Raw genomic sequence first — 26,388 nt, 5'->3', positions numbered from 1 at the left:
CTTGCGACATGGTGCTGTGCGTTCTCATGCTGAAACATGAGGTGATGGCGGTGGACAATGGGCCTCAGGATCTTGTCAGGGTATCTCTGCATTCAAATTGCCATTAATAAAATGCAATTGTGTTCATTGTCCATAGTTTATGCCTACTGGGACATAATCCCACCGCCACCAAGGAGCACTCTGTTCACAACGTTGACATCCGCACTCGTGCACACGACACCATACGGTGTCTGCCGTCTACCCGGTAGAGTTGAAACCGGGATTCATCCATAAAGAGCACACTTCTCCAGCGTGCCAGTGGCCATCGAAGGTGAGAATTTGCCCTCTGAAGTCGGTTATGACGCTGAACTGCAGTCAGGTCAAGAACCTGGTGAGTACGAGCATGCAGATGAGCTTCCCTGAGACGGTTTTGGACAGTTTGTGCAGAAATTCTTCTGTTGTGCAAACCCGGTTTTGGACAGTTTGTGCAGAAATTCTTCTGTTTTGCAAACCCATAGTTTCATGGGGCTGGCCGGGATGGCCGGTCTCAGACGATCCCACATGTGAAGAAGCCGGATGTGGAGGTCCTGGGCTGACGTGGTTGCACGTGGTCTGCGGTTGTGAGGCCGGTTGGACGTACTGCCAAATTCTCTAAAACAACGTTGGAGGTGGCTTATGGCAGATAAATTAGCATTAAATTCTCTGGCAACAGCTCTGGTGGACATTCCTGCAGTCAGCATGCTAATTGCACGCTCCCTCAAAACTTGAGGCATCTGCAGCATTGTGTTGTGTGACAAAATTGCACATTTTAGAGTGGCCTTATACTGTCCCCAGTACAAGGTGCACCTGTGCAATGATCATGTGGTTTAATCAGCTTCTTGATATGCCACACCTGTCAGGTGGATGGATTGTCTTAGCAAAGGAGAAAAGCTCACTAACAGGGATGTAAACACATTTGTGCATAACATTTGAGAAAAAAGCTTTTTTTGTACATTAAGAACATTTCTGGGATCTTTTATTTCAGCTCATGAAACATGGGACCAACACTTTACATGTTGTGTTTATATTTGTGTTCAGTATACAGTTGAAGTCGGAAGTTTACATAATTTTAGGTTGGAGTCATTAAAACTAGTTTTTCAACCACTCCATAAATTTCTTGTTAACAAACTATAGTTTTGGCAAGTTGGTTAGGACATCTACTTTGTGCATGACACAAGTCATTTTCCCAACAATTGTTTACGGACAGATTATTTCACTTATAATTCACTGTATCACAATTCCAGTGGGTCAGAAGTTTACATACCTCAAATTAGAAAATAAAAAAAGGTAAAGCAGACATCCACCTCATCCACCTCAAAAAGTTGACTGTGCCTTTAAACAGCTTGGAAAATTCCCGAAAATGTCACAGCTTTAGAAGCTTCTGATAGGCTAATTGACATAATTTGAGTCAATTGGAAGTGTACCTGTGGATGTATTTCAAGGCCTACCTTTAAACTCAGTGCCTCTTTGCTTGACATCTATGGAAAATCAAAAGAAATCAGCCAAGACCTCAGATGTTTTTTTAGACCTCTACAAGTCTAGTTCATCCTTGGGAGCAATTTCTAAACGTCCGAAGGTACCAAGTTCATCTGTACAAACAATAGTACGCAAGGAAAAACATTATGGGACCATACAGCCGTCATACCGCTCAGGTAGGAGACGCGTTTTGTCTCCTAGAGATGACAGTGTTTTGGTGCGAAAAGTGCTAATCAATCCCAGAACAGCAAAGGACCTTGTGAAGACGCTGAAGGAAACAGGTACAAAAGTATCTATATCCACAGTAAAACGAGTCCTATATCAACATAACCTGAAAGGCCGCTCAGCAAGGAAGAAGCCACTGCTCCAAAACCGCCATAAAAAAGCCAGACTACGGTTTGCAACTGCACATGGGACAAAGATTGTACTTTTTGGAGAAATGTCCTCTGATCTGATGAAACAAAAATAGAACTGTTTGGCCATAATGACCATCGTTATGTTTGGAGGAAAAATGCTTGCAAGCTGAAGAACACCATCCCAACCGTGACGCACGGGGGTGGCAACATCATGTTGTGGGGGTGCTTTGCTGCAGGAGGGAGTGGTGCACTTCACAAAATAGATGGCATCATGAGGGAGGAGAATTATCTGGATATATTGAAGCAACATCTCAAGACATCAGTCAGGAAGTTAAAGTTTGGTCACAAATGGGTCTTCCAAATGGACAATGGCCCCAAGCATACTTCCAAAGTTGTGGCAAAATGGCTTAAGAACAACAAAGTCAAGGTATTGGAGTGGCCATCACAAAGCCCTGACCTCAATCCTATAGAAAATTTGTGGGCAGAACTGAAAAAGCTTTTGCAAGCAAGGAGGCATACAAACCTGACTCAGTGACACCAGCTCTGTCAGGAGGAATGGGCCAGAATTCACCCAACTTATTGTGGGAAGCTTGTGGAAGGCTACCCAAAACGTTTGACCCAAGTTCAACAATTTAAAGGCAATGCTACCAAATACTAATTGAGTGTATGTAAACTTCTGACCCACTGGGAATGTGATGAAATAAATAAAAGCTGAAATAAATCATTCTCTCTATTATTACATTTCACATTCTTAAAATAAAGTGGTGATCCTAACTGACCTAAGACAGGGAATTTTTACTAGGATTAAATGTCAGGAATTGTAAAAAACTAAGTTTAAATGTATTTGGCTAAGGTGTATGTAAACTTCCGACTTCAACTGTATATATATATATATATCTCTTTAGGCATAGTGGTATTATCATACAGAAACAGTACATGTATGATATTGTGTTTAGACAAAGACTTCAGCCACCCAAACCATGGATGGTCTGTCTGCTACCGTCCAGCAAGCGGTACCAGAGAATCTGGTCTTGGACCAACAGGCTCAGAGACAGCTTCTACAGTGCCTTCGGAAAGTATTCAGAACCCTTGACCTTTTCCAAATTTTGTTACGTTATGGCCTTATTCTGAAATGGATTCAATATTTTTTTCTCAGCAATCTACACACAATAACACATAATGACAAAGTGAAAACAGGTTTAGACATTTTTCATAATTTATTAAAAATAAAAAACAAATACCTTATTTACATATGTATTCAGCCGCTTTGCTATGAGACTGAAATTGAACTCAGGTGCATCCTGTTTCCACTGATCATCCTTGAGATGTTTCTACAACTTGATTGTTGTCCATATGTGGTAAATTCAATTGATTGGACATTATTTGGAAAGGCACACATCTGTCTATATAATGTCCCACAGTTGACAGTGCATGTCAGAGCAAAAACCAAGCCATGAGGTTAAAGGAATTGTCCGTGGAGCTCCGAGAAAGGATTGTAAAGTCTGTAACGTAACAAAACGTGGAAAAAGTCAAGGGGTCTGAATACTTTCCGAAGGCACACGCATACTGACGCCCCAAGAATAAGACAGTTGAATAGCTATCCAATGGTTACCCGGACTATCTGCACTGCACTATTTTGCACTCTCACGTGACTTGATCCTGACACTCTCACACAAACACGCACACATACACACGCATACTGACGCCACACAAACACACACTTTCACACATGTACATATACACTCTGAAAAAAAGGTGCTAAGTAGAACCATATAGAGTTCTTCAGTTTGTCCCCATAGGGTTATTCAAAGAAACCCCTGTGTAGGGTTCTACATAGAACCCCTATAAACAATTCCACCAACCTTATTAGCCTTCCAAATCAAATGATCTATGGCAATACATTACATTTCACAAGGCCTTTCTTTGAGAGCCTAGTTATACTCCAACAGTAGTGTTAGGAAACTCCTGGTTACAGGCCACATCAGGCCTGCAAGTAACATTATGCTGGCTTGCAAAGTGATGTGTAATTCCTATTGGAATCCAGCCAGTTAGTATATCCAACAAGTGGAATTGTTCAATCACCCGCAACCTGCATTCAGAATGACTGTCAGTCTCAGTATTCAATCTTCCATAACCTATCTCAATCATCTAAACTGGAACAGCCATCTCAGTAATAGGTGCAATAAATCCAATTACTATCAGATTGGATTATTTTAGAAAACTGTATGTTATTTATCTTTGTGTAGCATGAAATTAATCAACCATTCAATGTACTTGCAAAAACACAGATAATACAGTAAAACAAACAATTCTTAATCTCCCTGCAATAGAGCATACTGGGAAATATTATGTATGGTTTTATGTGGAACTCTTCTTGCCTTCCAAAGAATCCTTCTCATCTTCCAAAGAATCATCAAATAACCCTTTCTTCCCAAAACGGTTCTCAGGATGTTAAAGGTTCTAGGTAGAACCCTTTGCCTTACAAAATAATCCTTGTCTTCCAAATAGGGTTATTGGTAGAACCCTATCCCTCCGCAAATAACCCCTTTGTAACCCTTTTTTCTAAGAGTGTACACTCATCATATACGCTGCTACTACTTTGTTTTTTTACTCTTATTATTATCTATCCTGATGCCTAGTGACTTTAACCCTGCCTACATGTACAGTGCATTCAGAAAGTATTCACACCCACTGATATACACACACAATACTCCATAATGTCAGTGGAATTATGTTTTTATAAATTTTTACAAATTAAGAAAAAATGAAAAGCTGAAGTCACTTCAATATAAGTATTCAACCCCTTTGTTATGGCAAGCCTAAATAAGTTCAGGAGTACAAATTTGCTTAACAAGTCACATAATAAGTCGCATGGACTCGGTGTGCTATAATGGTGTTTTAACATGATTTTTTTTATGACTACTTCATCTCTGTAACCCACAATTATCTGGGTCCCCCAGTTGAGCAGTGACTTTCAAGCACAGATTCAACCACAAAGATCATGTAGGTTTTCCAATACCACACAAAGAAGGGCACCTAAATGAGTAAAAATAAAAAGCAGACATTGAATATCCCTTTGTGCATGGTGAAGTTATTAATTACAGTTTTGATGGTGTATTAATACACCCAGTCACTACAAAGATACTGGCTTCCTTCCCAACTCAGTTTCCGGAGAGGACGGAAACCGCTCAGGGATTTCTCCATGAGGCCAATGGGGATTTTAAAACAGAGTTTAATGGCTGTGATGGGAGAAAACTGAGGATGTATCAACAATATTGTAGTTACTCCTCAATACTAACCTAAATGACAGAGTGAAAAGAAGGAAGCCTGTACAGAATACACATATTCCAAAACATGCATCCTGTTTGCAATAAGGCACTAAAGTAATACTGCAAAAAATGTGGCAAAGAAATTAACTTTTTGTCCTGAATACAAAGCATCACTGACTAACACTCTTCTTATTTTCAAGCATGAAGTTGGCTGCATCATGTTATGGGTATGGTTGTCATTGGCAAGGACTAAGGAGTTTAAAAAAATTAAAATAAATGCAATAGAGCTAAGCACAGGCAAAATCGTAGAGGAAAACCTGGTTCAGTCCGCTTTCCAACAGACACTGGGATACAAATTCACCTTTCAGCCGCACAATAGCCTAAACACTAGGCCAATTATACACTGGAGTTGCTCACCAAGACGACATTCAATGTTTCTGAGTGCCCTAGTTAAAGTTGGCTTAAATTGGCAAAAAACATCCATGGCAAGACTTGAAAATGGCTGTCTAGCAAAGACCAATAACCAGAGCTTGAAGAATTGTAAAAAGAATAAAGGGCAAATATTGTACAATTCAGGTGTGCAAAGCTCTTAGAGACTTACCCAGAAAGACTCACAGCTGTAATCACTGCCAAAGGTGATTCTAACATGTATTGACTCAAGGGGTTGAATACTTCGTTTTTTATTTTCCATTTAATTAAAAATAAAAATGATAATTTTTCTTCCATTTTGACATTAGACTATTTTGTTTAGATTGTTGCCAAAAAAATGACAATTCAATTCATATAAATCCTACTTTGTCAAGGGGTGTGAATCTTTTCTGAAGGCACTGTATATACTTACCTCAACTACCTCGTACCCCTGCAAATTGATATGGTATATTGGTACTCCCTGTATTTAGCTTCATTCTTGTGTGTTATTTCTCTTGTGTTTTTATCTTCTTGTTTTACTCTGCATCGGTGGGAAAGAGCTCGTTAGTAAGCATATCACTCTAGGCCTGTTGTTGTATTTGACGCATGTGACAAATACAATTGTATTTGTTTCGTTGCCACAAAACGAGGAGATTTACCCTATTTAATGAGACATACAATGCTCAGCAGAGAGCGCACACACACACACACATACAGTCATGTACACATGCGCGCACACACACACACACACACAAACCCACATTGCCTGTAACGCCATACACAGCTCTGAATTTAAAATGAGGATAAATAATTGATAAGGAATGCCTTGTGACTGCGTAAAGAATTTGCAGACAAATCACGTCCCATGCTCTATTCAGTGCTAGACAATATACAATTCTTAAACAGCATATACTATATAGGCCTTATGTAAAGTGTGATTTTATCTTAGATAATTATCTGAAACATGTTAATCGGGCTGCTATCATTGAAATAAACAGAGTGAATGAAATTGTAAACAATTAAACAGAGAAAAGGCAAATGGCCCAAAATGGCTAGAAAAGTTTAGCAAATACAGTATAAAATACTGGATCTCCCAAGTCTATGGCTAGGAGTGTTTCCTGACTATGTGGCCTGAACAGGAAAATCTCTTGCCCTGGTGTTTTACTGGGGCCCAGAATTTTTCCTGGTTAGGTCACATGGTCAGGAAACGTTTCTGCATTTGTGACATTTATTCAGTACACCTTTTGCTTGTGACGTGGTTATGTAGAAGCTTTCATCACCAGAAGAGCACCCATCATATTTAGATTCTTAGCTTGTTGTTAGATCTGATGGAATGCTGTTGGTATCAAAACACATTATGGTTGTATCTGTGATTACATTTAGCTAATTTCAAGAAGTGTTGGTCCTTTGGGATCTTTGGGTACTCAAGTGAATCTGATGATGATGATGTCATGAAAGAGGTCCTCATTGTCTCCACTGCAGAGGTCAGTAAATGGCGGAGCCTGCTGAATTTCCTTACAGTCCATTTCCATAAGCTCTGTAGAAGAATTACATTTGTGCATCCTTAAAAGTTACACTTTTCAATCTTTCCTTGTCTTACTTTGCAATCTCAAACACATTAAAAAAACAGCCTCTGCTGATAATGTAGTATTTCCACATTCAAATAAAGTCTTGAGAATCAGGATCCCATATTTAGTTTTTATCCTGTTGTATTGTACAGCATGTTCATCTTTTTCCTACTTCAGAAGCCACTGGTTTACTGGAAAGAGAACAAAGAGATGTGGAGGTTAGCATGAACTCCTTGAACTGGAAACACAAAGGCAATGCTTGAGACATAGAACCTACAAAGAACCTGTTCATTTTGAGGGACGAGGCATTTCTCTATAGACATCTCAGAACTATAGAAAACAGAAAACATACATTCAGTGGGCAGTTTATTAGATACACCCATCTAGTACTGGGTTGGATCCCCCTTTGCCTCCAGAACAGCCTGAATTCCCCAAGGCATGGAAACATCGCTCAATTGGTATCAAGGGACCTAATGTATGCCAGGAAAACCTTCCCCACACCATACACCACCGCCACCAACCTGTATCGTTGACACCAGGCAGGATGGGGCCATGGACTCATGCTGCTTACGCCAAAGCCTGACTCTGCCATCAGCATGACACAACAGGAACCAGGATTTGTCGGACCAGGCAATGTTTTCCCACTCCTCAATTGTCCAGTGTTTGTGGTCGCATGCCCATTGGAGAAATTTCTTCTTGTTTTTAGCTGATCGGAGTGGAACCCGGTGTGGTCATCTGCTGCAATGCCTTTCTGCACACGACTGTTGAACTGCAACATTATTTACCTATTTGTGGCCAGCCTGTTAGCTTGCACGATTCTTGCCATTATCCTTCGACCTCTCTCATCAACAAGCTTTTTCGCCCACAGGACTTCCACTGACTGGATGTTTTTTGTGTGTTGCACCATTCTCGGTAAACCCTAGACACTATCAAGCGTGAAAAGCCCAGGAGGCCGGATGTTTCTGAGATACTGGAACCGGCGCACCTGGCACCGACGATCATACCACGCTCAGTCGCTTAGGTCACTGGTTTTGCCCATTCTAACATTCAATCGAACATTAACTGAATGCCTCGATGCCACGGTCTGTAGGAGGGAACCATTTTTTCGTGAATGGGGTAGTGTACCTAATAAACTGGTCACTGAGTGTATATCGAATTTCTAAAAACACAAACCGGTTTCTGAATACAGTATGTGCAGTTTATATTACTATGACAAACTTCTTTCTCACAGTCTGTTTTTACCAATACCTGAATTTAACGGAAAGTTTCAAGTAACCTTGTTGATTGAATAAAGATCCTAAACACATGCGTTCAGACCCACCTCGATACTGGGGCCTCAGGGCACGGTTGTTGGGGCAGTCCCGGCCCTGCTTGCTGAAGTTGATGTTGGTGCGGATACAGCGCTGTAGGAGAGGCTGGGCGGGCCGCGTGTTGTCACTCATACTGAGGAATATCTTATATGGCTCATTCTGACTTAGCAGTCGTAGGGAATGCATCTAAAAGAGACGGCGTGAGAGAAAGTTGGACAGATAAGGTTTATGGTAAAGAATCTACAGTCTCAAATACGGCCAACTATTAAGTAACTTCTGGCAAACATGAGTTAATGTTATTATTGAGTCTATGATCGAGGGTGAGTTACCTGCATCTGTGTGACGTACACAGGTTTGTTCATGAGGATCCAGGTGGCTGTCTCGAAGCAGGGCGGGATAGTCATGGAGCCCTCGTATGTTATAAAACGTATAGTGTCTGGATATAGATCTGCTATGTTGAGCCCCATGAGTAAGAATGCGTCATCTGGAGGTGGACCAAAACAGAGGTAATCAGATTCATACTGTACCATCCTCAACACTTTATACACTGTATTACAGAATAATAATAACACATTTAATTTGTATAGCGCTTTTCATTACAGTGTTATCCCAAAGCTCTACATAGGCAAAAATATATGATAAAATAAAAACTACAATAAAAACAAATCAAGGCAGGAAATAGCAATAGTAGACTAGTTGCTAAAAGGACTTTCCAGATTAGGACTATAAGAAAGACAGTCTGTAGAAATGTGTTTAAAGACCCATTTTAAAAGCGCTGATTGATGGAGCGGCTCTCAAATGGCCAGGGAGAGTATTCCATAGGCGAGGGGCAAAGGAGCAGAAGGCTCGGTCCCCCATAGTACTGAGACGTGTCTTGGGGTCCTGAAGCAGTGGTGAGTTGCTGGAGTGGATAGTGCGAGGTGGCTCATTGATATAAATTATATTGTTGATGTAGGTGGGACTCAATCCATTCAAGGCTTTAAACACTGGGAGGAGGATTTTAAAGTCAATCTTATAGTTGACCGGTACCCAGTGTAGTTCAGCAAGGATGGGGGTGATGTGGGCTGACTTCTTGGTCCTGGCAGGACTCTTCTGGAGAAGTTGTAGTCTCTGAAGTGATTTGGTTTAAAGGCCCCCGAACAGAGCATTGCCATAGTCGATCTGGGAGAAGATGAAGGCGTGGGCGAGTTTCTCTGCATCTGGCTGGGAGAGCGATGGTTTGAGCCAGGCAATGTTTCTTAGATGGAAAAATTATGTTTTGCAGATATGTTTTATATGGGCATCAAAGGACAGAGAAGGATCAAACTTAACTTCCAGGTTAGAGATGACAGAGGACATATGGATGACTTGACCGTCACTAGTAGGGAAGATGTTTCCAGCACTAGTGATCTGCTTGTGTGTCCCAATAAGCATAGCCTCAGTCTTGCTGCTGTTCAGCCGGAGGAAGTTCTCTTTCATCCATGCCCTGATGTCATCTAGGCAGCTGCCAAGTTTTGCTAGGGCTGAGATGTGTCCGGATTGATGTAAATATATACTTGGGTATCGTCAGTGCAGCAGTGGAAGTTGATGTTATAGACTCTGAAGATTTGGCTGAGAGGGAGCATGTAGATTAGGAACAGAATAGGATGCAAAACTGACCCCTGTGGGACGCCGCATGTGACTGTAGACTCCACCGATCTGGACTATCCAATCGGGATGTATTGCTTCCTATTGGAGAGGTAAGAGGAGAACCAGTTCAGAGCAGTTCCAGAGACTGAAGTGTGCTCTCTGATGCCGCAGGATGATGTTGTGGTCAGCAGTGTCAAAAGAGCACTGAGATCTAAGAGAAGTGGGAGGCTAGGTGATCCAGATTCTGCAGCCATCAGTAGGRCATTGGTAACTTTCACCATAGCTGTTTCYGTGCTGTGCAAGGACTGGAAACCTCACTGGAAAAARMTGWTCAGRTAATTGGAAGACYGATGGGATTGAAGCTGGTTTGCAATCACTTTTTCCAGTACTTTTGATAGGAAGAGGTTGGAGATGGGCCTGTAGTTGGATAAGAGGTCAAGGTTGGGTTTCTTCAGTAAGGGGGTGACTGCATCTGTTTTGACGAATGATAGTACCTCCCTGGTCAGCAGGGACTTGTAATACAGTATAACATCCTATTATTATAGTAATGGGATACAAATAAAAGGATGATTAGCGATTTATTTAATGTAATTCGTTTAATTTACATTTACATTTACATTTAAGTCATTTAGCAGACGCACTTATCCAGAGCGACTTACACATTTAATTTCATTAATGAAAAAGGAATGACAATTAAATTAACCAGACTTAATGAAGAGCATAAAACTGAAAGAAAAGAGAGTTTGGGTAGAGGCTGTTAATACTAACTATAGCAATGTTACATAATTGTTGTCTTTAAAGGAATGACAATTTTTGATCAGCTTAGAACATTCTGAAAGTGCCACAGAGTTATTTCTGTCAGTTAGAAACAGGAGATGACTCAAACATCTCTCAGGGTTGGGGGCCGTTTCTATTGTTACACATCTTATATATTGAACCAGGAGGATCACATTGGTAATGTAGCTGATTAATTCAGAAGTTGGAATGAATTTCACTCAATCTCTGATTAAGTCCATCTCTGGCAACCTTCCAATTAGCCAAATGAATTCAGCTGCTAGATATTCTTTTTTATGACGGATCCAGAAATGGAACTGACTACTATTCTATCTGTGACTACTGTAGATTTGACAACGTGTGTGCATAAACCCACACATCTTAAATGTCCGAGGGTGCTTACGTTTGTATGTTATTCTCGTGATGGTGTCTCTGTTCAGCATGCGATTCAGGAATACATTTGGAGACTCGGATATCTGAGAGGGAAGAGATTTAAAAGAACATGAAATATTCAGCATCCGCAGCACAGTCCCATGGGATTCTGAATATAAAGACCACTGTCACTACAATAGAACACCACAGAGAAGGAGATTGTCTGCATCAAGCACAAACTGACCTTTATGAATATGGACACAATTGCTARGCCATTGGGGCTCTTGGCTGCCTCACTGTAGTTGGCATAGAGTTCCTGGTTGTAGTGTATAAGTTGCACCTGTAAGTGAYGCGAGATAAAGACAAAACAAACAGTGAGTCCTTCATTTCCTGGTGTTAGACCATGTGAGACAGAAATGTGAATTTGTCTTGCACATGAAAGCATTATGTCAGATTAAACTAATCTTACCCATCCAACCCTCACTCGAAGACAAACTCAAGAAATTCAGGAATGTTTTACTTTTGACACTTATCTGCTCAGTAGAGTTCCAATTTAGAATGGGATTTAGCTCTAATTATCTGGGCAGCCGCTTACTTTTGGCAACATATCTTCCTCACTTAAAAATAGTGATTAAGGACTGGAAAGTGTTTGCCAAATCTAATTTAAATCGAGACAGATAAACTCAGTTTGGCACCCGATAAGTTTACTGCTTTTACTTTTTTGTCATTATAATATCGCCCTCCTCCACTGAAAAAACCCACTGCCACTAAAAACTCACTGCCATTTGTCGATCCTGCCTTCAATTACATTGTTAGGATGCAGATTGTTGATGCTCTTCTACCCCACCCTTCAAAGGCCCTGTACATGTGATTAATGGACTGAGTGATAGAGGTAGTCCAGCATATTTTATCATTATCCATTGTTTGAGGAAATCTTCCACACAAACKAGCCTCAGTAGGGCTGTGTAAAGCAGTGAAGCCTTAACTGTAATGCACGTTTGATTGAATTGAGCTCTTAGTCTAATGAAAGCAACTTTCAGTGGATTGGATTGTTTATAGACACAACAAAGATAAAGATAATCCCTCTCGGCTCATTGGCTCGTTCCCTCTCACCTCTGCAGGGAAGGACTGTCCATTGAGCAGGTGCTCCGAGCCCTGGCCGTCCTCGCTYCCGAAGTGCAGGCGGATCTCCTCCAGCCGGTGACTGTAACCCAGAGGCCCACCGGAGATGTTCACCAGGTGAGCCTTGTCTGGCCGCAGCGACACGTGGCGCCCTGTGTTGTACATGGTGCCTCCCATCTGCACAGAGAGGAGTCAAGTGAGGTGTGGTGGATGTGTTAAAAGAGAAGGGGGGCAAGTTTCTCACCTGAGAGACCTCTACAGAAGAGGAAATGGAGATAACTCATGTTAATACACTGAACTAAAATATAAACGCAACATGCAACAATTTCTAAGATTTTACCGAGTTACAGTTCACATAAGGAAAATCAGTAAATTAAAATAAATAAATTAGGCCCTAATCTATGGATTTTACATGACTGCAAATACAGGTATGCATCTGTTGGTCACAGATACCTTAAAAATAGGTAGGGTTGTGGATCAGAAAACCAGTCAGTATCTGGTGTGACCACCATTTGCCTCATGAAGCGCGACACATCTCCGTCGCATAGAGTTGATCAGGCTGTTGATTGTGGCATGTGAAATGTTGTCCCACTCCTCTTCAATGACTGTTTGAAGTTGCTGGATATTGCGGGAACTGGAATACGCTGTAGTACACGTCGATACAGAGCATCCCAAACATGCTCAATGGGTGATATGTCTGGTGAGTATGCAGGCCATGGAAGAACTGGGACATTTTCAGCTTCCAGGAATTGTGTACAGATCCTTGCAACATGGGGCTGTGCATTACAATGCTGAAAATGAGGTGATGGCACCGGATGAACGGTCTCACCACAGTATCTCTGTGCATTAAAATTGCCATTGATAAAATGCAATTATGTTCGTAGCTTATGCCTGCCCATACCATCACCACCATGGGGCACTCTTGTTCACAACGTTGACATTGCAAACCGCTCGCCCCAGGATGCCATACACAGGTCTGCATCTGCCCGAAACAGTTGAAACCGGGACTAATCCATGAAGTGTGCCAGTGGCCATCAAAGGTGAGTATTTGCCTACTGAAGTCTGTTACAACGCCGAACTGCAGTCAGGTCAAATCTCTCGTGAGGATGACGAGTGCATGAGAGCTCCCTGAGACGGTTTCTGCACATTTTTAGAGTGGTCCTTTTTTTCCCCAGCACAAGGTGCACCTGTATAATGACCATGCTGTTTTATCAACTTCTTGATATGCCACACCTGTCAGGTCGATGGATTATCTTGGCAAAGGATAAATGCTCAGTAACAGGGATGTAAACAAAATTATTTTATTCAGCTCATGAAACATGGGACAACACCTTACATGTTGCGTTTATATTTTTGTTCAGTGTAATTCTTTATCATTTCCATTATGGGTAGAAAAAGAAAAAAACTCACGCTCCAATTGCACTTTCCCATTACTGCGATGTAAAATTATAATTTCCTCAGGCTCATAATCACGAAATAATCATTTGGATTGGCTGTAGGCCTGCAGTAAATGAGGTTTTTAAAAGGTGGATTAAATAAATAAAAAATAGAAAATCATCTTCCAAATCTCATCTCATTAAGGCAGCAGGTGAAATGAATAATAAACTGAGAAACCAACTCTCACATTGTTTGAAGTGACAACAGGTAAAGGAAGACCTTCAAAGCTTTGTTCCATTCTTTCATATAAAACTAGGATAACATCAAGACTTATAATAAATGAGAGGGAGGTAAGGAGAAAAAGTGAAGGGAGGGAGTTCAGTGATATGCCTGTGTAGATCGTGATGGAGTCATTCATCTTAGGGTGATCCACTTAGTTAATTTATTCAGAGACAAAAAATACAGACAAATATATACAACAAATACTGCCGATGGTTAAATGAAGTAGGAAAGCAATATATTTCACTTGACATGTTTTTTAATGGCCCTTTAAACAGGGCCTTTCTACTCCCTCTTAGTGCATAATGCATGTAATCAAATGAGCAAAATGGTGAGAGCCGAACATTAATTCAATTCCTCAACAGTGTTATGTATTAGACCAAATCTTCCACTGACACCTATTCTAATTACTAGGCAAAATAAGCACTCAGCAGGCACTGAGCTGGCACTGAGCTGGCACTGAGCTGGCACTGAGCTGGCACTGGGGCACTACTTTGTGCATGAGAAGACGGCAATATGGGTTCGGAGTTGTAGGTTCTGTTTTGGGGATGATATAATCTCTACTGGCTAGTAAGCAAAGAAATGTGATGAGGCCCTTTGGGATGTGATAATGTAGCTGGCTTGCTTTGTCATAAAAATATGTTTTCACTAAATCCACCTACTGTTCACCCACACAGCCTTCAAAATCCTTCTGATGACAGTGGTGCATTAAAATCTGATAGACAAAGATATAATAACAACATTTAGAGTACCCACTTAACAGTGCATTTAAGGTACAGAATGAGTACCTTGAATGAGTAAGTGTGTCCACATTTTTGACTGGTACTGTATATATATATATWTTTTTTTCTTTTTAAATAGTTGCAGACAGATTTTAGGTCATATTACATTTTTTCACAGGGTATAGATTTTTTTTTTATAGCAGCAGATTTTTAAAGTTGTTCAGTTCCTGTATTCATCTTGTGTAGCGACCGACTATACTCTAAATCGGTGCTTTTATACTGGCCGGGTATGGTCACATGGTCATTCAATCAAACCAAATCAAATCTCTTAACATAACTTCAATTTATTAACCTATTTAATCCCATCAGTCACAATAGTGACCGTAAAAAATGTTTCCTTATAAGGCTCTAAAAGTTTTACTGAATCATATATCAATGCATTTCCAGCAAATATTGGAATAAAAAAGGGTCTCAATGAAATATGTGCAGTGTCACATGTTAAGTGTAAATTGCCACATGACCAGAGCTGTTTACTTCCTGGTTGCACCATGAGAAGACGATGGCTGCATTAAAGCTCCCAAACAAAAGGTTAGTAAAGTATGTTAACATTCAGATAGGACAAATATTTTTGGTACACGTAATCTTTAAGGTGTCTAGTATTGATATATGCATTTGCAATTACTCAACTTTGTTCAGTGTGGTCATAGAATGAGTAAACATGTTGACTGCAACAATAGTGACCGGCGGGATAACACAGTGCATCTAGGTATACACATACTTATACACATACATAGTTCTTGTTCTACCTAACTTTCTACTCTGTTCTTTCTGTTAGTTTCACTTTGAGTCAAGTTCTGGATATGTTGGATCTAGGTGACTGCTCAGACAAGGCGTGCAACATTGCAGTTATCCCTCAGAGATTGTGATAGCGATGGGTCAGATATGGACTATTAGGGGGAGACAGGCCATTTGCCAGCCAGGCTGTTGAATGTATATGCTGAACCTATGCAAACTGATCATGACAGGAACAACGTTATCAGTGATGATGACCTACCCCTCACCACCCCACACTCTCCTCCCTGAGACTGGGTTGGGTCATGGACCCAGTGTCGTTCTTGGGGTTGCAGAGCAATCTCAGGTGCCTCAAGGTTGCAAGTTCCTTCATGACAACCTCTTCACTTCGCTTGCACTCCTCGATGAAATGACAAAAAGAGGATATGGGAGCTCTAGAACGATGAGGCAAAATCGTCTGTTTGATGTCCCATTTAAGCCACAGAAGAACTTCATGAAGTTACCCCGTGGAATCTCTGAAGTTCTGACCCAAGGAGACAAGTTGCTGGTCCATTAGAAAGACAATAACATTGTCACAGTGGGAACAAACACGAAGGAAAAATACAGTAGTGAGACCTCTGTCAAGAGATGGAACAAGGAGCGACGTGCCTTTGACAAAGTCCCACAACCAAAATGCATCAACCTATACAATGAGCACATGGGTGGTGTTGAACTTCACAACCTACAGGTTTCAAGATAGCATATCTCCATCAGGTCTAAGAAGTGGTGGTGGCCCATCTTTGCATGGTCTCTCAACAGTGCACTCGTAAAACAGCCATTTATTTTACAGAGATGTCATGGGAGGGACCATCAACCTGCTCACCTTCTCATGGATAGTGGGCCAGTCTCTTATGCAAAAGTTTGGCACGAAACCACTGAGCCAACGAAGGAAAACTCTACTGGCTGCTACTATTGAAGATCAGGCAAGATATGACAAAGCTTTTCACTGGCCAATCAACACGATGCACCGGTTCCATAGATGTCGTCATTGTGACAAACGCACTACATATGCATGTGAGAAATGCAAAGCGCCACTGCACATTGAGTGCTTCAAGATATACCATGGACAGTAGAAAAGGAGATAAGAGCGAATGAAAAAGGGCCGAAAAAGCCAATATAAGAAAAATAGAAAAGTCAATAAAGGGTGAGGAGAAGCAGTACAACGGACTCTAGGAAGAAAAGAAAAGTAGACGAAAAAGACAATCAAAATGACTGAAATGTTTTTGGAAAAGAGGATCAATTAATTCAAGACATACTGTATTACAGTATCTGACTGATCGTAGTTCAAAATAGTGATGCACAAACTAATCGTGCACTTGGTTCTGAAGCCTACTGTAATACAAACATTTAAAAAATATATATTATACACCTACATATATACACATATGTATGTGTATAATATATATATATTTGATTTTTTTATTTGATTTTGTTCAGTGTAGGCCTCTACTTGAATGCATGTTCTACAGGCTACCTCTATCCTAAATGTTACCTTTATGTTCAATGTGAATGAATGACACGACTGCTATACAGTTGTTAGTGAATTTTGCACTAAAATGTCACAATGACAATGTTACAATGAATATTACACTAAAGTACAAGTTAAAATGTTACAATAAAGTTACAATATTAATGTTTCAATACATGTTGCACTAAAGTAACAGTGTTGAAATACGTTGATGGTTGTTGTTTTTTGTTTTTGCTCTCAGTATTCATATCGGTGTTGTAAAAGGGTTTTTGATATGTAAATAGTCACACTAGAATGTGATGGGGCATTCTAGTAGCAATGTTGGGGACTGCCAGTGACAGAGTTTTAAATGTGTTAATAACTGGGCTGGGATATATAAGAATTTTCATGACTGCATAGGATAAATATGTTAATTCAGTATACATCACATTATCCCACCGGTCACAAGTGTGAACGACCATAAAACACACTTCTTTACCTACTTTTCCATGAAAACTAAAAAAAAAAGATTATTATTTTAAAGGCTTACTAATGACACAATATTTGGATATTTTCATGTCTGGAAAAATTCGGGATTAAATGGGTTAGGAGTAGCATGGACAATCAATTGGATATTCTATCACAAAGTGTCTTTCAAATGCTCTCTATTCAGTGCGGTCTCATTGACACCACAGACTAGGCCTACCTAACAGGCAGAAATTCTGCAGATGAACCTCAATTCCATTCAAATTCACAATGATCATTGATTATGACAACGCACAATGCTCTAGCTACCTTGAATGCAATGTATTTGGACGTAAAGTCATGCTAGAGGAGGAGCTGACACAACACTCCTGTTGAGGGATTTACCGATTTTGCTGTCCGCTTTAAGCATTTCCAAACAGAGCATAAAAGCTGCTTACCATGACCAAAAATCCCCCCACGCTCCATTGAGTTAAAAAGGCTTGGGACTAATTGCTGTTCTGCTTCAGTGAATTGAGTCCAAATATTGAGGGCTTACATTTTGGGGACATTTGATTTTAATTTGACATTTGTTTTGTATCAGGTTAGGTGAAACTTTTCCCCTCTGCTGTACAGTGGACTGTCCCTCGGGCTTGAGAGATAGGTTCTATAGTGCCTTCAGAAAGTATTCACACCCCTTGACTTTCCACATTTTGTTGTGTTACTAAGTGGGATTCAAATGGATGTAATTGTCCTTTTCTTTGTCAATGATCAACACAAAATACTCTGTCAAAGTAGAAGAAAAATTCTAACATTTGTAAAAAAAGAAATCCCACAGTGTCTTGTGGAAAGCAGACTGAACCAGGTTTTCCTCTAGGATTTTGCCTGTGCTTAGCTCCATTCTGTTAATTTTCCACCCTGAAAAACTCCCCAGTCCTTAACGATTACAAGCATACCCATAATATGATGCAGCCATCACCGTGCTTCAACATATGGAGAATGGTACTCAGTAATGCGTTGCATCGGATTTGCCCCAAACATAACACTTTGTATTCAGGACAAAAAATTGCTTTGCAGTATTTCTTTAGTGCCTTGTTGCAAACAGGATGCATGTTTTGGAATATTTTTATTCTGTACAGGCTTCCTTCTTTTCACTCTGTCAATTAGGTTAGTATTATGGATTAACTACAATGTTGTGGATCCATCCTTAGTTCTCTCTTATCACAGCCATTAAACTCTTTAACTGTTTTAAAGTCACCATTGGCCTCATGGTGAAATCCCTGAGCAGTTTCCTTCCTCTCCAGCAACTGAGTTAGGAAGGACGCTTGCATCTTTGTAGAGACACCATCCAAAGTGTAATTAATAACTTCAGCATGCTCAAAGGGATATTCAATGTCTGCTTTTTTTTTTTACCCATTTACCAATAGGTGCCCTTCTTTCCGAGGCATTGGAAAACCCCCCTGATCTTTGTGGTTGAATCTGTGTTTGAAATTCACTGCTCGACTGAGGGACCTTACAGATAATTGTATGTGTGGGGTACAGAGATGAAGTAGCCATTCAAATATTAAATTAAACACTTATTTCCCATAGAGTGAGTCTATGCAACTTATTATGTGACTTGTTAAGCCAATTTTTACTCCTGAACTTATTTAGGCTAGCCAATAGAAAGGGGTTGAATACTCACTGACTTAATTTTTTATTAATTTGTAAAAATGTCTAAAAACATAATTCCACTCTGACATTATGGGGTATTGTGTGTGAGGCCAGTGACAAAAAAATCTAAATGTAAACAATTTTAAATTCAAGCTGTAACAGAACAAAATGTGGAAATAGTAAAGGGGTGTGAATACTTTCTGAAGGCACTGTACATTTCATACCTCACTTTTATGCAGAACGCAAGACTCTCCCATTATTATATCAATGAAAAGTAAATTGCAGTGACTGCCCTCAAAACAGTGAGAACAGGAGGTAGTTTTGGTTTTCCACCATGTTTTGAGAAGAGAAGAGACTAGCTTTGATTAGATTATTAAATCCCCGATCAGTTCTCTCTCGGTTCCCTGGAGGCCCTCTACTGTCTCTGCCTGAAAAATACACATTTTACATTTACATAATTTAGCAGGAGCAATTAGGGGTAAGTGCCTTGCTCAAGGGCACAGCACAGATTATTCACCTAGTCGGCTCGGGGATTCTAACCAGTGACCTTTCAGTTACTGGCCCAACACTCTTAACCGCTAGGCTACCTGCCGCCCTCTAACTGTGGCCTTTACACTCTGAAGTGAGCTCCTCTCTGTGGGGGAATATCTGCGAATTCTATGCATTGAGGCACGTCTACTGGCTCTGTTTCAAAGTTGGGATTTTACTGAACTTCACACACACTCAGCATGAGATCCACAATAGTAGTATAATGGAGAGAATTTTGTCTGGGGCTCAACACGAGCAGCAGAGAGAATCTCCAGTAAACACACGTTGACAGAAACACTGCCTGTTCCTGGCAGTTCAATACAGTTGGGGTGGTAAAGCAACAGAAGGCATGTTATTTGTTCCGCCAACACAGTAAGGTTACAATATGCAAAATAGAAATCTCCCAAAATCGTGCACGAGAAGCGCACCGTAGCTCCCTCTTTGGCTGGTTAACCATCATTTTGCAACATGAAAGACAAAATATTCTAAAACATCTCTGCCAATAAAGTGTGTTTGCTAAATTCCTTTTCATGGTGTCTGTTTTGAATGTTGTATGGACCTCAGACAACCCCTAACATCTTTGTTAAAGAGACTCTCAGTACTTTTTGTATACTGTTTAGCAGTGTTCTGAAAGTAGGACTCACGAGGCAAAAGAGGACTCCGAAAATGGTGTACTGCAGATACGTGCACCACGTCATTGCTCTTGCTCTAGCTCTGCTGTGTGGCATCAAGTGCATCTTGCTAGCTGTCACTTCATATGGCGATGGGCTGAAGCGCATTGGTTTGAACTCAAATTGGCTTTAGGGGGCAAATGTTAGGGAAAATGGTGCAGCACAGCTCCCAAGAAAAACAGTTGCTTTCACTATGGATTTCGTGCTAATTAGGTAAAACGTAATTCTGCTCATAGATTATGCTTTATGAACTACATATTGCACACTTCCAAACCAAAGATGTGGGGTTTAAAAATAATTCTCTAGCTATGCGGTGCATTTTTCTGTCCCAGGAATTATCACTTCTTATTTAGTTTAAAATGTGTTCCAAAGACTTGAAATATAAGGTCAGGTATCCTTTACCTTAAAAAACACAAACATTTGGATCTTGAAAGGAAATGCCTTTTTGAACACTTTTTTAGTTGTGGAGTGTAGGCGTTTTTGGCCGTGTTCCCGGGTGTTATTCATCAACTTCCAGGAGAAATTATATAGGCATAAAATAACGGAATGCATGTTACTTGCTCCGCCAACACAGTAAAGGTTCCAACAGACGCTAATAGTAGTTACACAGAAATCCTCACAAAATCATACACAAGAAGCACACCAGGAGCTCCCCTTTGGGCTGGTTAACCAATCATTTTGCAACAGTGGAAGACAAATAGTATGCTAAAACATCTCTGCCAATTAAGTGTGTTTTTCTAAATTCCCTTTTCATGGTGTCTGTTTGAATGTTGTATGGACCTCAGACAACCCTAAACATCTTTGTTAAGAGACTCTGCAGTACTTCTTTGTTAATAATATATTTTTTTAATTATTTTTATAGTCTAGTTAATCTTCTCTTCATTCATTTTCTTCCATGATTATTGTATTTATTATAATTTTATTTAATCCTGTTCAAGTGTTCAGCCATTACGATATGATATACTTTATTGTACATTTAAATGGAAATTCATTCTGTGAGGCCAGAATATAAATACACAAACACAAACACAATTAAACTACATGCAGTAGCAGAAAAAATGGGATAGGTTTAGTTGACACACAGTCAGCACGATTTAGCATTTGTCGCACATATTCCTAAGAGGTCTCTGCGGCCTGTAGCTGACGCGGTTCCGTGTATTTGGGGCCTTGCAGTTCTTGTGCTCTAGGTGTCCGCACTGTTCACGCATCGCCTGCATCTGTCCCCCTAAGTGTCCATGCTGTTCAGCATCCGGCAGTCGTGTCTAATGTCCCACTGTTCAGCATCTCCTGCGATGCTGTCCTAAATGTCCGCACTGTTCAGTTCATCCTGCATCTGTCCTATGTCCCACTGTTCAGCAGCCCTATGGCTGATGGAATGAATCTTGCCTTGCTCCTATTCTTACTGAACAGTGAGACCCTTAATCTCTTTATGCTAACTCAATCTTGCTCACTCACAGAGCTATGGCTAATTTAGGCTCCAAATTTCCACCCTGTTAGGTTCCACCCTGGTAGGATTATGCACCTAACAGGTTGGAAAATGCACAAAAAAATAAAGTGACCAATATGTTTTTCCAAAAGTCAAACTGGTAGAATACAAGAATTGAGGTCCAAAAGGCACCGCAATGTAGGAATGAGTCACCAAAGTTCCGGAGCATGTCTTTAAGTGGTGACACTCCATGTGAAGCCTGTCAGAATGATGAATCCTCCTGTTATTTGACCCAACACTCACCTCACCCACCTTACTTCTCCTTTAGTCTGTCACTCCTAAGCCACTTTGCAATCCCTCCCTTCCTTGAGGCTTCAAAGTCTGGGATTTGAACAGATTGAGGACATTGAAGTCCTTCAACCTTCGAAAGGAACTAAGGTATCTTTTTTTATCTTATCTCAAACTTGTCTCTTGGTAATAGCAGGCTGTTTTCTGGATAAACAAAAAAATAAGGATATTCTAGCCCAGGATTACATTACATGAAATAGGTTATACTGTAAAATTGCACCAATATGTTCAAAGGACCGACATTTCCCGACTGACAGTTTTCCTCATGGGTGCTTTGCAAAATGCCAACTTGTTGCCTACTAAATGTTTTCTATGAGGAACTGTTTGTGCTTTACTAGGGTAAGTTAATGAGAAACTACATCTTCATGAGTGAATTTGGTGACAGTGTGTGCGAGTGAGTATGGCTTTGTGGACAACATGGGAGCAAGTGAGATAGGAAATGACTAATGTCCTGCTATTGACTGTCGCAGCATCCAAATTATTACTAAATGTCAACACGTTGAAYTCAATTCAAAGATGCTGTGAACAGAARCATTTATCAAGCAAAGGCTTATCACCACAGTTTCATGTTGTKTTTTMTCWTGACAAAGATTGCCACACTAAATCYCTTCTTKGGATTAATTGTCTMWATCAAGTATCTAAAATGCAAATTGCTATTCAGTCGCTGCCTGAGCATACAAGTTGAAAATATTTCCCTAATATTCAAGTGAAGTGAAKAAATACACTTCTGTAAAAGTGCAGTTTTTGGAGTGCAGCAACTGCATCTTATCGTTTGATCTTTGACCATAACAAGTAWATTTCACACTTTCTCCAACAGTTAAATGTCTTTACAAAACAGMTTCCTCAGAATCTCAGCATCCCCTCCACCTGAYCATCTCTCTCCGTCTGAAGTTTTCTGTGGTAAAGTAAGACTCCTCCACAAGGTCTAACATCCCAAGTGCTTAATAACAAGATGGAAATTCATTTACACKACCACCTTTTTCAAGCAACCGCCTTTCATCAAGCTGTAAATCKAAGCTCAATGTTAATRAGMAATAACATSTATTCTACTTGTGTSTGAGCTGAGTTRGTTMGTGTGTGGTGCWGTATGTYMMMMMWAAWMGSKKKWMYKKAWATTTKAAACTAAAATYGTGTATACATCTCAATAAATAGCTGCAGGAAAAGAGGCAATTAACTGGGAGAGTAAACATGTCCATCTGTTGATGGACATATATCTGGGAGTATCGAGTAGACGAGCTGTGGCGAATGTAAAAACATCCTGGCTAACTTCATTTATCCCCTCTCCCACAGTCCTCCCACAGACACACGCCAGCACAGATGGCCCAGCTCTCTGCGCTCTCGCTCAGCAGATGCACACTAGCATTAATCATAAAACAAGACTTACAAAGAGAATTTAACCCTCTCTTATATGTACTGTTCTTTGCCAATCCTCCCTGGCTCCTTGTGGTATTTTTCTGATTCTAACAAAATTAGCGTACTATTCATGGGACCCAAATGCTGGGGGAGGTGGACTATCTTAATCAAAGGTTTTTGTCCTCTGAAAAATGGTCACCACATATCTTACAGTAAGTCAATTTTCATTCTTACACAACACCGCTAAGAACCAAAAGATATGTCAATAAAATGTAATTGCATCAAATAGTTTCGGTAATAGTTAAATTGTCACCATTTGAACTATAGTACTGGGTGTAATTCTGTTGTCATTCTCATTTTACATGATTAGTGATTTCCCCTATTCCCTAGTGGACTTTATGCCCTGTGGTGAACGATGGTCATGTCCCCAGCTTGCAGCTTGAGCTTGGGGCATCCTGCCAACACCCTTTGATAATGTTAGTGAAATCCTACAATAAATACTATCTGCTATATGGGTCATTTGATGGGATCGGGATGGGAGAGATTCAGAAGGCAACTGTGAAAGCAGAGCATGATGTACAACTAAAGGGGAGCCATGGGGCCAGATAGCGGGGGTGTTGCTAGTGGCATTTAGAAAATTCACCCTGTCAGTGTAGTCGAAAGAATTCTGAGAGAAGATTTTTTAATTTGATGTTACTTCATACTATAAATCTAGAAACGTTTATTCTGTAAACAGAATTTTTCCCACCTACACCTCGTTTTGATGATGGCTGAGCATACTAGTCCTCATTACGCATTACGCATTAAATGTAATATGAACACAAACAACTGGAATCCAATAATAGCCTCCAGATGATCAACATCTCCTGAAGTTTAAGTCCTGATGCCCTTCAGATCTACAAGCTCAAGAGTCATCAGGCTTTCCACAATCCCCTTACCTTGCTGCGTCCGCCTGTGTTGAGACGTAGAGGGGTGAGGAAGGGGTCAAAGATCATGTGACTGGTCTCGACGTTGACCGGCGACTGCCTCTTTCCCATGGCACACAGGTTCCAGGCGGAATTCACTAGCCCCCAGAAGGATGGTACTGTGGACAACAAGCACAGTTCAATGTCCTTTATTGTGTCTAATGTCTAATATCATGTTGATGTGTGAGATGAGTATGTTCTTAAACAGCACTTGGACTATAAAAACTTTGACCGGAACCACTGAGGAAACACTGAGTAAGGAAACGAAGTAAAGATATCCCTTTAAAGTCCTTGCCTTACTGTAACCAAACAGCAGCAGTTAGAGTATGGAGTATGCCATCAGCACAACATTCCATATTATGATTGTACAGTACTAGGAAGAGCTATTTTGAGAGAAGGGCACGAGAGTAATGCCAAAGTTGATTATGTATGTATGTAGATCCTACTATGGATTTAGATAGAATCCCTCTATATCAGAATCAGTTTAAATGCTTCCAGAATCTGATTTAAGATCAGCTGAAATAATCTTAGTTATCCGTCCCTCGTTACTTGCACATGACAGAAGGGACTGGGGAGAACCCCTCCTCTCCTCTTAGTATGGCTCAGAGCCTGGCAGTGGCACAGGAGCAGGGCAGCTGTGACAGATGTGGCAGGCCTCAAGAGTGCCATCACTACCCCTTTCTGACACGTGTGACATCACCCAGCCGTGATTACATCACGTGGGTCGGCTTGAATGGAGTGGGCCGTCCAGCTGTGAAACAGATGAGGGTTCAGGACTATTACGTTCTCTCCCTTAGCATAGGGATTAGAGACTGATACTCATCTGAACTGCCGGACGGAGACTCCTGGGACAACCAGTACTTTTTCATTGCTCTTAATTCATGGGCAAGGGGCATGCCTTCATGGGCAAAGCCCAATGGTGGTTAAGGACAATCAGATCAATGCCACAACCCCTTATAGATGTTTCTACAATAAGAGGAAATCATGAATAGGAGTCAATTTCAGAATTAAGAATCAGCTAATGAATCAGCTAGTGAATCTGCTAAGTAGGTAAATCTCAAAATAATCTGAATAAAGATTCAACTAGCAAATAAGCAATGGATTAGCCACCCTAAGATGATCAGTGACCTATATTACATGCCTATCTTGGCCAAACTACTCTTAATGCATAATAATGAAATACAGTAGAGGAGGATCTGGAATGATGTTGGAATTTCTGAATGTCAACAAAGCTCCTGTTGCATATCTTCCTGCTTTCTGAGCCACCACATTGTTTACCAGTTGTAGCTGCACGTGTAGTGGGTTCAATATAGTGTTTATCAAAAAAGCACAATGTTTAGTAAAATGATCACAAAATGAAGCCTAGGCATTTTTAACTAAACTATCATTGTTTTAACGAACTGATCCAGGGAAAAATTGACACTGTTGTTGATAGTTTCGATGGCAGTATTTTGGCAACAATTATTACTTTTGCCCCAAAAAATTGGTAATGTGACGTACAGTACATAAAAGCCTTTGTGTCCTAAAACAGTGATGTAACTGTGTTGTAATCCCACTCAGTGACATTTGGTGAGCACAACAGTCGCAAGAAAGAGAGGATATGTCAAACTGTTGAGAACCATGCTCAAAGGGAAAAAAAGATAGATTGCCATGAGTTGAGTGTAATGCTAACTGTTGTATTAACTTTTTAACCACTTTATTTGATTGTTGATTTGGTGGAGCAAGAGCGATAAAAACGTCTAAATAAATGACGAGGCATTCATTGTTAAGGATGCTTCATAGGGCAGATTCAAACAAACGCTATTGTTTTGGCAGCGAAAGGTGCTTAGAGATGCACCTGGACATTACTGAGGCTGAGCAGGAAAGACAACAATTTCCATTAGAAAACTCAGCTAGAAAAGTATAAGTATGTCTAAACCCTCACGTGTGAACTCTCACCCCCTTTACCCATGCTGCATAGTGTTCATGATCTCTATTCCAGTACAGGTATATTATTGGATCAGGTAGCAGGTGCATGCAGCAGGTGCAATGCAGTATGTCCCAGC

The 26,388-nt window shown here is 40.5% G+C and overlaps 1 protein-coding gene across 1 annotated transcript in view; it reads right to left on the bottom strand.

Annotated features, from left to right (window-relative positions):
- Nucleotides 1–977: 977 nt before the first annotated feature.
- The window catches only part of LOC111980561 (carbonic anhydrase-related protein 10), a 39,120-nt gene continuing 13,709 nt past the window's right edge, over nt 978–26,388 (bottom strand). Inside the window, exons 3-9 of the mRNA XM_024011363.3 lie at nt 24,317–24,462; nt 12,273–12,458; nt 11,404–11,499; nt 11,191–11,263; nt 8,735–8,889; nt 8,417–8,591; nt 978–7,286 (exon numbers count right to left, since the gene is read on the bottom strand). Coding sequence (XP_023867131.1) covers nt 7,264–7,286; nt 8,417–8,591; nt 8,735–8,889; nt 11,191–11,263; nt 11,404–11,499; nt 12,273–12,458; nt 24,317–24,462 — 854 coding nt within the window. The 3' untranslated portion in view covers nt 978–7,263. The remainder of the gene's footprint in view (nt 7,287–8,416; nt 8,592–8,734; nt 8,890–11,190; nt 11,264–11,403; nt 11,500–12,272; nt 12,459–24,316; nt 24,463–26,388) is intronic.

This window comes from Salvelinus sp. IW2-2015, linkage group LG20 (genome assembly GCF_002910315.2).
Source record: "Salvelinus sp. IW2-2015 linkage group LG20, ASM291031v2, whole genome shotgun sequence".
Lineage (NCBI taxonomy): Eukaryota > Metazoa > Chordata > Actinopteri > Salmoniformes > Salmonidae > Salvelinus > Salvelinus sp. IW2-2015.
Note: the sequence above shows the minus strand (reverse complement) of the source record. Positions and strands in the feature narration are given on the sequence as shown.